The following is a 15,865-nucleotide window of genomic DNA, read 5'->3' as shown; positions in this document are numbered from 1 at the left end:
ATGTCCCTTATTGCTGCTGTCCTGATCTAGAAGCTACTTAGAACACAGTAATACAGCCCTTTACACTGTGACACAGCCCTGATGCATAACTGGCCTACTAATGGTGACTTGGGTCATAACGTTGTGTTGGCATGTTTGAGCCAGAAAAGGCCAAAGATGTGTCCCAGAGTGAGTGCTAGTCCAGAATATGGCTGCATGAACCATGACAGTGACGTGGTTTTTAACATGAGAAAGGCTGTGATACAGTCACTGCAATGTGATCTCTTGCTCAGTAGTGACAGAGCCCAGTATGTGAGAGGGTCCATGATATGGCCCCAGTGTGACCTGTACCATGGCCCACGACACTGTGACACAGATGGGCTTGTGAGATCACAGTTTCTAACATTGTGTTATGTCTCATAACTCAGCTACACCTGTACAATTTTAGCTCCTAACCATTTGGACATTCTTGATTGATGCAGGGGTTCATGGCTGATTTGAATATAGTGAGTTTGGTGAGATCAGTATGTAGGGGTCTGATCCTGTAACTCAACTCCCACTACTGCCTGGGGAGAGGAAGAGGGGCCTGCAGCTTGCCAGATCAGGCCCTCCATGATCACTGTGTAATTGTTTGCCAGGTTTAATGCTTTTCATTCTGGGAACAAATGGGAAAAATGTTCTTTGAAATGAGGGATTCTCCTGGCTATTGAGCCTGCAAAGCTTTTTTAACAAATGAGACAATGCTACTGTCAGTTCCAAATAGAACTCCCAGTCAATTGATTGTAGCAAATCTTAAGCAAGACAAGTGACTGCTCAGGGTCTCATACACTTACCAGCTCACAGCCTAATTTCCATTCCAGTGTTGAGGTCATGATCATGGCCTAATAGCCCTCTCTTCTCATTCTCCCCTCCCGTAGATTTTGGGCTGGAAGGAAAGGTAAGCCAAAGCCCAGTACTCCAACTGCAATTCCATAAGGCCATTCTGGCACTATACACTGTATTCCTTAATAAGCAAGTATGTGTAGCTGACCCTTTCCACAGCTATGCAATAACTCTGTTTCCCAATAACCTACAATATTGCTATGAACATTTCTTTTCTCTGTGAGAAGTTAGTCCCAATCAGAAGGTCATTTCTATCTTCTCTCCCTTTATACAGGGGAATCAGCTTTAGTAGTCTAGTATCTGATCCAGTGACCAGTAACACTTGCTTCCGGGGAAGAGCCCTTGCATTTGGTAGGTATTGTTCATTATTTGTATTGTGGTAGTGCCTCAGAACCCTGGTCTTGGACTGGGACCCGATTCTAGGCACTGTGCAAACACAGACCTGAAAGGTGGTCCTTGCTTCAGTTTACAATCTAGGATACAACTCACCCATAACGAGTAACTTCTTTTAATGAGTGAATGAAGTATTACTAGTGTTTTTATTATCACCACAGTGGTCAGGGCAGGTGAAATGGAATTTGTGTCCAGTTTGGTAAATGGTCATAGTGGGTTTGCAAGGCTGGGGTACTCATAATACCCAGCAATATCAGATTTATCGACAAAAAAAGGGGATAGTCACACCATAACTTTTTTTTTTCCCTCTTTCCTGCTGGGACACGGTTTTAAAGGACTCTCCCTTATTCTTGTTTCTCTCATCAGGAAAGTTCCAAGAAGACATTCTACAGCTGGTGATCTTGTGCTTCCAGGAAAGGGGCAGAAACTAAACATGTCAAAAGTTACAACAGAGCTTCTTTTGGAAAGAGCAGTTCCAAGATCTACTAGGCTACGAAAGATTGAGACTCTGAAGTAAGTGCAAACCAGACACTAATCAAATTCCGGTTGAATCCAGCCCAAGTTACTGCTCCCCACCTGCTTTCCTCCTTTGGATAGTATTACTGGAATATGAAATAAAGCACGTGTACATTATAAAAGAGGGCATGCTTGATTTTGTGGTGGGCTCAGGGGCTTTTTGAGCATTATAGGGTTGAACAGGCAAGAATTAGATAGTAACTTTATGTGCAGTTGTAAGATCTTTGCCACCATGTACATTACTGCAAAACTATTAAAGGAGGGCTGGTTTTTGACTACCTTACGTTACCTAGCACTTTCCTCCATTGTCTTTAATGGGAATGGAGGAAGGTGCAACAAGCTGTGAGTAAGGGAATCAGAATCTGGACTGTAATGTTTCAGAAAGTCATAAAAGTGGTTTATGGTACTATATTTTTCCATAATTCCATCTGCTCTAAGCCAGACTGTCCTAGTACCTGGAGTTTGACTATCCAGGGTTCAGAGAGAGAGCATCTATAGAAACTCTAAAATGATTTCATTGCACAGATGCTGCAGTGAATGTCTAAACTAAATATATTTTAAAGTAGCTAAAATAGCTTTTTCACTGGAAGGTAGGACAGGAAGGCGCCTCTTGGGTGGTCCAGTCCAGTCATCCACTATTGCGGGCAACTAAATAATTTCATGATTTTACGGAATGTTATTTCCTAAGAGGACAGATAGGAAAAGGTTATGTATTGGTATTCTTCCAAGGCTGGCCTATAAGCCAAATACTACCCAGCCATGAAGCCAAAATAAGATGCTATTCCCAGCAGATTATCATATTCTGTGATGTTGTGGGGATCACCCCAAACAGCAAGGGGTTCTGTCACACTGGTCCAGTTACTTCCAGGTGCTTTAGTGCTATGCAGTTATGGCTCTCCAGACACCAGTTGCCTGCCCCCAAGCTCTCACCCTGACTTTTCATCACCCTAGTTACTCCTTGCAGGACAGTGCTGACTGCCCTTCCAATCCCAAATCTGCCAGATCTGTCCTTCCTGAGTTAAGTACCAGATGCTCAGCCATTTCTTCTTAGTTTGTCATTCCTGAATGCATGAACCCATCCCCCAGGTATCAGTTTATGTTGGTGCATGCACTCTTCACAGCATAACAGAGACCTGCAGAGGTTTATTTAATAGCAAAACTACAGAGTCAGAGGAGAAATTGTAAAGGAGAGCAAACATAGACATGATACGCAGTAAATCGATGTAAAGACACAACTTCAGGCTTTAATACACTTCCCTATAGGACAACTGCCCTTTTCTGCTACAAATTACCTGTTGCCTTTGAACAGTTTCCTCTGGTTCTGGTGTTTTAGGGACAGCCCTGTGTCTCAAGGCTGTCCCTCAGTTTTTGAACATCTTTCACTTCAGACCACGGGTCTCTCTAAGCTGTGCAGCCATGTAGCTGTCTGTTAAGTCCTGTTCAGGGGCTCAGGGCTGTGATGGGGAGAGATGTCCTGGACCAGCTTCAGAAGAAAGAGGCACCTCTTCCTGCTAGCCTCAGTACAGACCTGCTGTGGCCAGGGGAGGGTTGTCTGTGCTTGCTGGTCCACCCCCCAAGTCTAGCCTGGAGATACCAGGGCCATGGAGTAGCAACCTCCCTGGCCAGGCCTTGCTGGAGTTACAGCAACCAGGAGATGCACGTCTCACCTGTCCCTGAGCTTCTGCGGTGAGACTGGGCTGAAGGCAGTCCTCTTTCCCTGGAGCAGCCTGCACCCCCTCCAAACTTCTCACCTGCCTGAGAGCCTACATCCCCAGCCAGAATCCTCATTTCCACCCCCAACCCCACATACACTGCAACCCTCTGCTGCAGCCTTGAGCCCCCTTCCACAGTCTTAACCTCTCTACCCACCCTCGTCACACACCGTCCATGTGTACAGTGAGTTTTGTGAGGTGCAACAATCTGGACATTATGTGTCCACACATCACCTCCATACTGGCACACATAAAATTTATTCTGCATATGGGCATAAAAATGAGAAGGAACACTGCTTCAGACCCTTCCACTGTAAAAGGATCATTATTGGTTATGTGAAATTCTTTGATTGGGAGGTACCTCTTCCTGTCTGGCCATTCATTGTTCTCTGAGATGGAGGAGACGTTTATGAGCACAGTTCCTTATGTACACACAATCATAACTTGCATGCATATCTCATAACGATTATTAAGTTTAGAACATGTCAAGCGTTCGTAAAAGACCAACTTAGTGTGTTTTTATGACACAATAACTTTATGTACAGTCCATTGATTCTGCTACTTATTCTGTTCAGTTCCAACCTCTTGTTCTCCACTTGTAGGGCCTGGACTCTGATTGTCACGCAGGCTGAGCACATGCATTGATCAGCTACAGTGCTGACCTCATTGGGCTTCAGTGGTGACAGCTCTGGAGATAAATGGGAGCAGGTTGTTCTTCTAGTTACTCACCCTGGGTTCATGTCTTTATAATCAGAGCTGCTGGATCTACAGTCCTTTAAAAAATGAAAGTGTAGCTGCTCTAGCACAAGGCGTGAACCGCCAGGAAGCAGTTCCTATCTTGTGGGGCGTGGTGAAAAGTTTAATCAAGGGATGTTAATTGTTAATGGAAAAACCTCTACCTAAATGGATGAGGCTTACTGATTATGCTTAACTGGTGGGTTAACTGGGGGGGAGGGGTGGAGCAGCCCCTTACCCATTGTGAGCGGAGGTCTGCTCAACCACGTGGGGGTGCCATGGGGAAGGGGAGGTCATGCCAACCTGGATGAGGTGGCTGGATGCCAACCCGGGCAGCCAGGAGCAGCCCTCCCCGTTTAGTGGGATAACTGATTAAATTTAACATTTAGCTGGTGAACTAATTAAACGGTGTTTTACATCCTTAGTTTAATCAGACCAGTCTGACCCTAATTCTCATGATATGTCAGGTGGGAAAGGACTTGCATCCCCTTAGAAAGAGAATTTCCCATTTCTCCAGTGGCATGGATCACCTTAGGACCAGTTGTTCACAACGTCTTTAAACCTCTGCTTGTTCCAGAAGAGGAGTCTGCCCTTTCTGTGCCTCAGGCTGTCATAGACCTGGAGGCAGAATTCCATGTTGGGCAGGAGAACCCTTTTGTAGCACTTATTTATTTATTTATAGATTTATTTATTGGACGTAAACATTATTTTTCTGGGGCGGGGGAGCGAGTCAGTCATTTAAAAACTGCTCAGGGATGGGGAATGTCGAAAGGAACTTCATGCAAGATTTAGCATAGTGGTATGAGATGCATGAAAAATACAGTGTATCTGATAAGTATGGCTGCCATGTATGTAGTGTAAATAGATAAAGTAGACACAGCCTGATGAGAAAGCAGCTCTGTTATGTTAGTTCTCTTTTGGAAGTAGTGTTCCAGAAGTAGAATGCAAACCCTGAAAGAAGTGAATTCAAAGAACTCAGCATCAAAGTACGATACAATTACAATAATAATTGTTATTATAGGATATGGAATAGTGTGGGTGGTAGGTTTTCATAGGAACAAGAACTTGTGTACTGAGACAATGAGTGCACAGCCTGGGAATTAAGATACAGTCATTCCACTGTTTAGTATCAGTGAATTGGGAATATCATATTTTCTCAGTAACTAACAGATGGAGGTTTTGCCTCAGCAATGGCCGCACACGAAACTTGGAAATTACACATAACAGTTCTCTCCTCGTTGTCTTCAGATTTGTGCTTCAAAACTGTAGTGCTAAACTCAAAGTTTGGGTCTGACAGATTTGCTCAGCAAGTTTTTATAGCCTTTAAAAGTCAGATGTGTGTCCACCTTTGTCCTTACCTTTGGGTTTACTGGAGACAGTACCTGTTTTGTTTTGGTTTCGTTTCAGTTTATCCAAACTACAGCTAAGGGCTGGAGACTTAGACCCACGATTGTTTTCCCGTCTAAGACATCTGCAAAATCTTGATCTCTCTGATAATGCGTTGGAAAAGCTACCAACTAATCTAAGCTTGCCAGGCCTGCGTATCCTAAACTGCAGTAACAACCAGCTGGAAGATGTGACTGCCCTGAAGCAGTTCCCGCTGCTGGAGGAGCTCAACTATGAAAATAATGTGTACTTGACCGTGAGTGATACAGTTTCCATCCTTATGTGATAAGCAGCATGTTGAATGGGAAGTAAATAATAATAGTACTTTGTACAGCACTCTTCAGCCATAGAGCTCAAAGTGCTTTACAAAGGAGGTCAGTAGCATGATCCTTGTTGTACAGATGAGGAAACTGGGGCACTTGGAGGATCACCCAGCATGCCAGTGGCAGAGCCAGGTTTCCTGTGTGTTGGACCATGTGGGCAGCTCCAGGAATGGTCCTCTCCCTCCACCCCATCCCTTGTGCAGCCTGTTCTAACATGACTCCTTTGAGCAGTGCTTTGAAGATGGAAAGTGCTGTGGATGTGCTAAGTGAGAGAAAGACCAGAGGGACACAACTACTCTTGGTGCTCCGTGTAATGCTGCAGACATGCCACAGCTACGGGAGAGCAAGGGGAATCCTCAGCGAAGAGTTAACTGAATTCGGCTTGCAGGAGCAAATTCTGCCTCTGGGGTAGCTACTGGCAGAGATTTTACTCCTGGCCTACGTCTACACTAGCACACTACATTGAAGTAGCCTATTTTGACATAAGAACATCGAAATAGGCTACTTAGACACATATCATCTACACGTCCTCCAGGGCTGGTGCCGTCGACGTTTAACGTCAAAGTAACGATGGAGAACGTCGAAAGGAGCCGCCCCAGAAGGAAATGCGGAGCGTCCACACACACAAGTGCTCCCTGTCGAAATAAGGGGCCAGCAAAGCCCCAAGCCGCTCCCTTAAAGGGCCCCTCCCAGACACACTCGCCCTGCACAGCACGAGATCCACAGAGCCAACAACCGGTTGCAGAGCCCATGCACGCAGCATAGACCCCCAGCAGCCAGAAGCCCTGGGCTAAGGGCTGCTGCATGCGGCAACCATAGAGCCCCATAGGGGCTGGACAGAGCATCTCTCAACCCCTCAGCTGACGGCCACCATGGAGGACCCCACTATTTTGATGTAGCGGGACGTGGATTGTCTTCACACGCCCTACTTCGATGTTGAACGTCGAAGTAGGGCGCTATTCCCATCTTCGGATAGGAATAGCGATTTCGATGTCTCGCCACCTAACGTCGATTTCAACATCGAAATAGCTCACAGCACGTGTAGATGCGACGCATGCTATTTCGATGTTGTGCCAGCTACTTCGAAGTAGCCAGCTAGTGTAGACGCACCCCTGGTGTTGTAGGAACAGGAAAGAGCCTCACTTGACCTTCAGATGGCAGATTGAGTTTGCCCGGCTGGCAATCAGGAACATGCTTTTACTTGTAAACGGAGCATGTGCTCTGGAAGACTTGAATGGTGCTCAATTGTTTTAAGTGCACTTAGTGGAATAAACATACTCAGTTTTCTTCCTGGTGGATTTGTAATTAAGAACAAACAAATAAATGATTATTTGTTCAAGTGGATATCATGCGTGTGCTGCCATCATGCAAATATTCTATTTGTTTTCTAGACCAATGATGACTATAAGGTCATGTTTCTTTTACAAAATCTTCGGCTGCTCAATGGCAAGGATATAACCAAATTAGCTAATCATGTGAGAGTTGTCAACAGCCGAGAGCTGACCAGCAAGGTAAGACATGTACTGTTTCCTAGACATGCATGCAGAAACTCAGAGTTACAAAGGGAATGGGAGCGTTGTTCATAACTCCGAACAAAACATTTTAGTTCTTTCAAAAGTTTACAAGTGAACATTGACTAAGTACAGGTTTGAAACTTTACTGGGCAGAAGAAAATGCTGCTTTGAACCGTCTCAATTTCAATGAAGGAAGCACAGAAACAATTTCCTGATTTGTCAAATAAAATTTTTTTATCAAAACCAGCAAGGAGTTTGGTGGCACTTTATCTGACAAAGTGGGCTCAAGCTGTTCTGGTAGTGATTTTTCAGAATAGCTTGTTCTGAAATAGTGCATATACATGCAAAATGCATTGTAAACTGGAGGGAGGGGTAGCTGAGTGGTTTGTGCATTTGCTTGTTAAACCTAGGGTTGCAAGTTCAATCCTTGAAGGGGTCAATGGGGGGGTAAAGAAAACTTCTTATTTTTTTGAAAAAAAAAAAAGGGAGGGGGATGGTGCTTGGTCCTGCCAAGAGGGCAGCAGGCTGGACTCAATGACCTCCTAAGGTCCCTTCCAGCTCTATGAAATGTGTATCTCCATATGTTTATTTATTTAAGTAGCACTTAGCTGTTTCAAAATAGAGCATCAGATGCAATAGAGCTTATTTCAAAATAATCTCTATACCTTGTCTACAAAGTCCCTCTTTTGAAATATCTATTTATAATGATCTATAATCCTGACATATATGATATATAATGATCTATAATATCTATTTATATCTGTTTTGAAATAAGCGCTATTTCTCGTACAATGAGGCTTACAACATTTGTACTAAGCTGGCCGCTATTTCAAAATAGCAGTTGTGCTGTGTAGACACTTGAAAAGTTATTTTGGAATGGCAGCTGTTACTCCAAAATAACCTTGGTGTGTAGATGCTCCCTATGGTGCCACAGGATTCTTTGTTGTTTTTGCTGAAGCAGACAAACATGGCTACTGCTGAATCTTTTTATAAACCTTCCCTATTAAAAAGAAATTCATTTAACATGGTACTGTCTTTGCTTTTTTTGTTTGTTTGTTTTGTCTCTGCTGCTTGCTGCCTGATTGTGAACCACTGGTTCCAAATGAGGTGCGTGGTTGGACTGGTCACTTGGTAACTCTGGTGTTACTGGTCAGTTGGTAACTCAGAGGCTCTGCAGTCGATACAATATTGAGGTTAACCCCACAGACCCTGACCTTCACTAAACCATGCCTATTTAAATACAGTAGCACCGTTTCAGCTGCCATGTGAACAGTCCTTGTAAAGACTTCAAGTCGCCTGTTCTCTGCATTTAATGATTGCCCTCATGAGCTTCCTTATGCTCACTCCACCCAGCCTTCATGACTATCCAGTTCCCCCAGTTTAAACCAACATGACAAGACAAGGGCCCCAATTTTGGGGTTCGCTGTATACTAACTCTGCTGGTGCATCGGGGCCACAAAGCTGCAGGATCTTCCCACTTGGGATTCCCACTGTGGGAGCAGGGGAGGAGATTAGATTAGATATATTATTAGATATTATTAGATTCCTTTACAGCTGGTGGTAAATGGATGTGGCTGAGGTGTTGTGTCTCAGGGGTCTTCCACTGTTCTGGGCTCCTGCAACAACCCATAAATATGTGGCTTTCAGCCTTTCAACTGTACCCTTTTCAGGAGTCTGATTTTTCCAGCCTCACCCCCAGGTTTCGCCTCACTTAATAACTACTTGGGTACACAATCAGACCTAAAATATGCAAGTGTCACAGGATACTAGTGCTGAGAAATTGCTATTTGATTCATTTTACCATATAATTGTTAAATAAATCAATTGGACTGTAAATATTTCCATTACATTTCAGTGTATAGTATGCAGAGCAGTATATAAAAATTGTATGAAATTTTAGTTTGGACTGACTGCACTAGTGCTTTTGATGTAGACTGGTGTAAAACTAGGCAACTATCTAGATGAGTTGATGTACCCTGTGAAAGATCTATGTGTATCTCTGGGGTACAGTAAACCCTTGAGAGATGTGCAGCTAAGTCACGTCTGTCTTGTGTTAATGCAACTGCTGCCCCTGACAGGAGTGGGAAACTGCTCCTGTCAGGGATGGCAGCCCTGAGTCAGGTTTCCCTGCTCCTGTCAGGAGTGGCAGTCTGACTCGTGGCTGCCCTGACAGGCGCAGTTTCAAGGGTTTACTGTATGGATACTCCGCATCAAGAACCACTGTGTTAAAGGACCCCCCTGAATTTGACATAACAGCCCAGTTGAGGTCTAAAACAGAGCTCGTCTAACATACACCATGATTTTCTCCAGTTCTCTCTCTCTCTCACACTCACACACACAGACCTCAGATTTACTCTCTCTCTCTCTCTCTCTCTCACACACACACACAGACCTCAGATTTACTGTCTCTCTCTCTCTCTGTCTCACACACACACCCCTCAGATTTACTGTCTCTCTCTCTCTCTCGCTCTCACACACACACACACAGAGACCTCAGATTTACTGTCTCTCACACACACACACACACACACAGAGAACTCGGATTTACTGTTAGGTTTGCTCTCTCCCTTTTGTTTAGAACGCTCTCTCTCTCTCTCTCTGTCTTTCCAAAAGACCTTTGGCTGATGCTCCCTGTGAGGCATTTTGTGAGCACGTGTATGGATAACATTCTACAGCAAAAGACAGTGTTTTTTGCCATTTCCATTACGCTCACTTGGCTCTTAGCACACTCTCCTAAAATAGCTCTGGCACAGAGAGTCAGCGCTGGGAAGGGAGTAAAGCTCTGAACCGCAGGCTTGTAATACCAAGGCTTCCTGATGCAAGCAGTTCCAGTGCTGGCGAGCGCTGCTCAGCCCCTCATCTTTCTGGGCAGGATTGCCATGAGGAGGGTGCTGTCTGCTTTGAAAAGATACTGAATGTTCGCAGTGTTTCTCAGTTTGCTCTATTGCCAAAGTCAAAACATCCTCTCCTCCACTGTGACGTAGGGTTACTGTGGTTGCAGCTGCTGCCTGCTTACTTCAGATACAACTGCATTGAGTGGTCTGATTCCTGAATGTGTATAATTGGTATGGTCTGTAATACATACAGGGCCAACCCTGCCAGCACATACGGATCTTTATAAATGTACTCTTTGAGACTACTCACATGAGTAAATATAGTAGTGTGTAAGCCTCTGCAGGATTGGACCTTTACTTTGTAAAGCAGTTTGAGGTCCTTCATTAGTAAAGGTGCTATGCAAATATATCATTTATTTACAGCTACTTCCAGGATGCCCCTTTCAAGTAAAAACACAAAGTATGCCAACAAATCCTCTTGCCGCATCCAAAGTTGCTGAGATCATCATACAAACCCCTGACCGAGTAAATGGCAGGCAGAGTGTGTCGGGGCCCAGGCTTTGGCGATTTCTGGAAGATTTAATGGGCGTACTTCAGTAAACCAAATCTCTCTGCTTAGGTCACAGCTCACTGGGAGAAGAATTTCCGAAGCCAACTCCCTGAGAAGTTTTCGGCAGAGCATGTGAAGTTCATCAAGAAAAAGTTTTTGAAGTCTGCACAAACTCATGTCATATACGGACCCAGCTCCCTCAGTGAATTTACCCGATGGAGGGTAAGTATCTGAACTTTCAGTGCTTTTGCTGAGTTGTCCAAAGCCAGGATTCTGCACCTACATTTCCTAAGTTGCTCTGGTGATCTGTGATCTGGGGCTCCTGCAACTGATAGTATCAGTCTTTGGTTTCCTTGCTAAATAGCTGTGGCTGTTATACAAGTATCAGCAATAAATTCCATTCCAAATGCAGCGACCATCTTTACTGTTTTTGTTTTCTACTCTTCAGTAGTTACAGTGATCGAAGTAAGTGATTAAATATTAGAAATGTTGTAGTCATTGCAAGTGACAAATGATTTTAATGGCAGCCACTGTGTATTCACGGCTTATTAAAGCTGAAGGCAACTGTGTGTGTACCGCCAGAGGAAAGTATACCCATTTATTTATGTGGAATGCTTTAATTGCATGCACCGTGGACCTCCATCTGTTCTTTGTCTAGGTTTATTGCTTCTGCATTCCTTCCTCAGGGTGACCCCCGTTGCCATCAGTAACAGATTGGGGTGATTGGTCCACATGGCACAGACATACCTAATAAAACAAAACACATAGGGGCTACGTCTACGTTATCCCAAAACTTCGGAATGGCCATGCAAATGGCCATTTCGAAGTTTACTAATGAAGGGCTGAAATACATATTCAGCACCTCATCAGAATGCCAGTGGCCGTGTCACTTCAAAATTGCCACGGCTTGCTGCCCCACGGCTTGTCCAGACGGGGCTTCTTTTGGAAAGGACCCAACATCAGATAGGAATAAGAAGATTTCGAAGTTGGTGGGGTCCTTTCAAAAAGGACCCCAATCCGGACGAGCCATGTGGCGGTGAGCTGTGGCAATTTCGGAGTGCCGCAGCTGCCGGCGTTCTAGTGAGGTGCTGAATATGTATTTCAGCGCTTCATTAGTAAACTTCGAAATGGCCATTTGCATGGCCATTCCGAAGTTTTGGGCTAGTGTAGACACGGTCAGGGTGTGTCTACACTAGCAACTAACTTTGAAATTAACTTCCAAGTTAGGCACTACATCAAAGTAGCCAGCAGGGAGTCTACACACATTTTCCCTTACTTCGAAGTAGGGAGCCCAACTTCAAAGTCCTTACTCCATTCCCGGGTATGGAGTAGTGTCCTACTTCAAAGTTTAACTTCGAAGTAGGGTATGTGCAGATGCGCTATGTTGAAGTTTTTTACTTCAAAGTTGTACTTCAAATTAAGCACCTTTCAAGTTATTTTTGTAGTGTAGACACGGCCATATTGGCAGAATTCCTACGTGGAGGTTAAGATTGCAGTCAAACAGGCTTGTATTTCACCACACAGTGCAGAACTCTGCTGTGCTAATGCAGAAAATTCACTTAATCTCTCATTTCTGCCTGCATACTTTGGTCTCTCAGGTCACTTGCTATTCACAGTATCCATGTACTCCACTTGATAGATGAGTCGGAATTGTTGCTCAGATGCACCGGTGTTTGGCTAATAACTGGTTTCAACTGGCTATCCTTTCATTATCTCACCAGTTTTCTTCTAGGCTCACTATGGTCAGTTCTCTGATTCTGAAAAGAGCGCTTTTTAAACTACCATGACTGACCCTAGTTGCTGGCCGCAGAAGAGAAGTTGTAGACGGAATGAGGTCAAATTCTAACCTCTTAGCTGTGGTCTCTGTGTGTCAGAAATGAGGCCCAGGAGGATGGCAGCATGTGGCATCTTGCACTGGTGCTTCACATGCTGGACGAATTCTGTGACAACAGAGAGGGCTTCAGTCTCCCCACTTGTCAGCCCAGGGTCCTTGCACCAGTACACACAAAATATCTAATGGAAACAAATGTTAAAAACAAAACACTCCCCCTAAAAGCCCAGCCGCCAAACCCTGTGGTTGCAGATTTGAGTTGGGATGTTCCTTTTTTGTTCTCTTTGAATTCATGCCTTTTAAAAATATCCGTGCAATGTTAGGTGAAAATGATTGCAGAGGAGTTGTTGGCATCCTTGCTGGGACAGGAAGAAAACACAAATCCTGAACCACAAGAAAGGGTGGAAGCTAATGAGGAGGAGACAACAGAAAACCCCAGGGAGGTGGGAGAGGATATTGCACAGGTAAGGTCTCTCCAGGGATTCTTCTAGGTAAAACACTCATGTTTTTTAAAGAAGAATAGAGTGTTAACGAGTAGGGACCATGCACTACTGCTTTTCCCGCTGGCTTTTACACATTGCACGGAGGTCACCTTTCTGATCTTGATTTAACAAAACTGCATGCAGGTAGCGGGTTTCTCTACTCAGGATTCCACAGCCAGGAGATCTTAGCAGGATCATTTGCAGCCTCATCAAAGAAGTAAGAACAGCTCATTCCAGACATGTTTTTATTTTTGTCCAGAAGGATCTCTGCGAAGTCCAGTACAAGATTATTGCTGCTATGAACAATTTGTATTAGGGTAATGCCCCAGCAATCAAGAGCCCCTGGTGATTCTGATGTATGCGTATAGGGTGAATGTCCATGCGCCAAGGAGCTTACAACCTAAAGTAACAAGGCAAAGACACAAGGGCAAATAAAGGCTCAGTAGCAGGAACAGACCCCAGGAACTCTGACTCCTAATGCAGTACCTAAGACAATAGACCAGGTTGCTTGGTATGCGGATTGTTTCACCCACCACTAAAAGGCAGCCATGTGTGGGCTGACTGGCAGCAGTTGCAGGCTGGCTTTTGAAAATCCGAACTAACAGAAGTGGAGGGTTGATTTTGTTAATTTATTAAAAATTGATTTTCTTAGAAAGTCAACAGTACTCATCAGTTGCATTCACAGCTTATCATTGTGAATTTCCAGTGCAGCACTATCTTCAGATCTGAAGAAGTGGGTCTTTCCCATGAAAGCTCATCACCTAATAAGTTATTTTGTTAAAGTGCTACAGGGCTGATGTTTTGTTTGTTAATATACAGACTAACATGGCTATCTCTCGTTAAAACTTATCACTCCGTAATTCAGGGAGCATCTTTGGTTTTATGCTGTTTTAACAAGCCTTGCAAGCTGGTGGCACCTTCATCGGGTGGCAGCTTTAAACTTTCCCAGGAATGGGAAGGTTGGGTCATTATCTCAGATACAGGGGGCTGAGTCTCACAGGAGATCCAGAATAATAGCTGGATAATGTCTTCCACCTTCCTTGGAGGAAGAATGTTTTTAATGACTATAACCAAGGAGGCAGATGCCCAAGATGTTGGGGTTGTTTTGAGGTTTCCCCATCAATGCACTTGGCTTCTTTGACTTGGTGTTAAGCTCTGTAGGCACAATTCTACTCTTTTTCACCATCTGTGAATTGGCAGTAGCGCCACTGGAAGCAGCAGAGTGACACAGGTGAAGGGAGAGAAGAGCAAGGCTCTTTCTGTGGAGAGTTTTTTGGTCATCTGTAGCTTGCTGGTCTGGAGGTGCTCTGCAGGAGGGGATCTGTCTGATTTAGGAGCCCAATCTCTTGGCATTTAAGGGAATCTGATTTTGGCTGAAGACTTTCTCTGAATCATACCCTGGCGGTGTGCTGGGGGGGGAAAGAAAACACCCCAGTACATTGCCAGTGTGTTTTGTAGGTCACGTTAATCCCCAGCAAGAGAAGAGGGCACCACTCAACAGCGGGATCTGCAAGCAAAAGGCCCCGCTCCCAGTGTACCACTGAGGAGGAAGTAGTGCTTAGCCCCAAAAAGTCCAGTCAGTCACAGGATGAGCCGACTCCTGATAAACCAAGAGCATTGAACCAGCAGGCAAAGGTGGCTGAAGAAAGTCACAGGAATGGAGAGCAGCTTGGAAAAGGTCAGAGCCACAGGAGAGCCAGCCAGCTGGCAGAGGAGCAGAAAAGCCAGGAGCAGGACAAACGGGTGCTGAGCATAACTCCGATCAAGGACCTGGATGACAAGGTACGTTGATCGGCCTCTGTTGGGCTTTTGGCCTCGTGGGCATACCTTTCCTATGGGGAGTGGGGGCAGGAAGGTTCTGCCCTTTCAAGGCATTTTAATAACTCCCTCCGTTTCCCTCATCCCCAGTTGACTATGTATTCAGGGGCTGTGTTGCCAGTCTCTGAAACATGAGGGTTTGGCCACAGCTGGGGATGGGGCACTGTATGTAAAATCCCATTTAATGAAGTTCAGCGGGTTAACTGATGAAATGGGGATGAGGAGGCCACTTCAGTCCAGCTGGGCTGGGCTGCCCCTGTCCACGGTGCACCTGGGGCCTCTGTGGACCGGGACTGCTCCAGTTGGGCCAGAGTGCTGCCCCTGCCTGTAGTGTTCCCAGGCTAGGCCTGCTGCCGACAGGGCTGCTCTGGCCATGCTGCAATGCCACCCAGTCACAATGGGACATGCAGGGCTTGTCAGCCCTGTGCCTGTGGTTGCTCCAGCAGCTACCAATTAATTGTAACTGGTTACACATTAATATCCCTTCTGGACGGAGCGACGCAGTGCTCTGAGGTAGTACAACCAATTAAACCAATTCAGTTTAGTTCCATTATTTCAGCGGGGGCAGGGCAGGGAGCCCCAAGAGGAGTCAGCCACGGCAGTGCCCAGAGCCGCAAGTGGCTCTGTAAAGAGCCTCAGGTTGCTGACTCCTGGACTAGATGATCAGATGGGTCCTTCTGGCCTTAAACTCTCTGAATGCTGCTTCCTTCCAGTTTGGGGCTCCGTCTGTGCGCTCAGCTCCCAGGGATGTGGAGGACAGTCAGCCAGAGGGACGAAATCCCTGTGCCAGTTGTGTGAACGCGTCGTGATTTCCTTTTCTCAAGTTACCACAGAGTGGGCAGATTAGTCCCTCTAAATGAGCGAGAGGCATTGTGTGAGACAGAGCCTTGCTTGGTGAACCCTTGACTGG

At 45.3% G+C, this 15,865-nt stretch overlaps 1 protein-coding gene across 2 annotated transcripts in view; it reads left to right on the top strand.

Annotated features, from left to right (window-relative positions):
* Positions 1–15,865, top strand: part of LRWD1 (leucine rich repeats and WD repeat domain containing 1) — a 34,833-nt gene that overhangs the window by 1,963 nt on the left and 17,005 nt on the right. The window contains exons 2-8 of one of the 2 annotated variants that reach the window (XM_075014023.1): positions 1,136–1,212; positions 1,621–1,767; positions 5,625–5,859; positions 7,318–7,437; positions 10,894–11,046; positions 12,979–13,119; positions 14,596–14,919. In XM_075014023.1, coding sequence (XP_074870124.1) covers positions 1,688–1,767; positions 5,625–5,859; positions 7,318–7,437; positions 10,894–11,046; positions 12,979–13,119; positions 14,596–14,919 — 1,053 coding nt within the window. In that variant the 5' untranslated portion in view covers positions 1,136–1,212; positions 1,621–1,687. Of the gene's footprint in view, positions 1–1,135; positions 1,213–1,620; positions 1,768–4,104; positions 4,191–5,624; positions 5,860–7,317; positions 7,438–10,893; positions 11,047–12,978; positions 13,120–14,595; positions 14,920–15,865 lie in introns of those variants that run through there. The other variant, XM_075014024.1, reaches the window with a different exon arrangement.

This window comes from Carettochelys insculpta, chromosome 19 (assembly GCF_033958435.1).
Source record: "Carettochelys insculpta isolate YL-2023 chromosome 19, ASM3395843v1, whole genome shotgun sequence".
Classification (NCBI taxonomy): domain Eukaryota; kingdom Metazoa; phylum Chordata; order Testudines; family Carettochelyidae; genus Carettochelys; species Carettochelys insculpta.
Note: the sequence above shows the minus strand (reverse complement) of the source record. Positions and strands in the feature narration are given on the sequence as shown.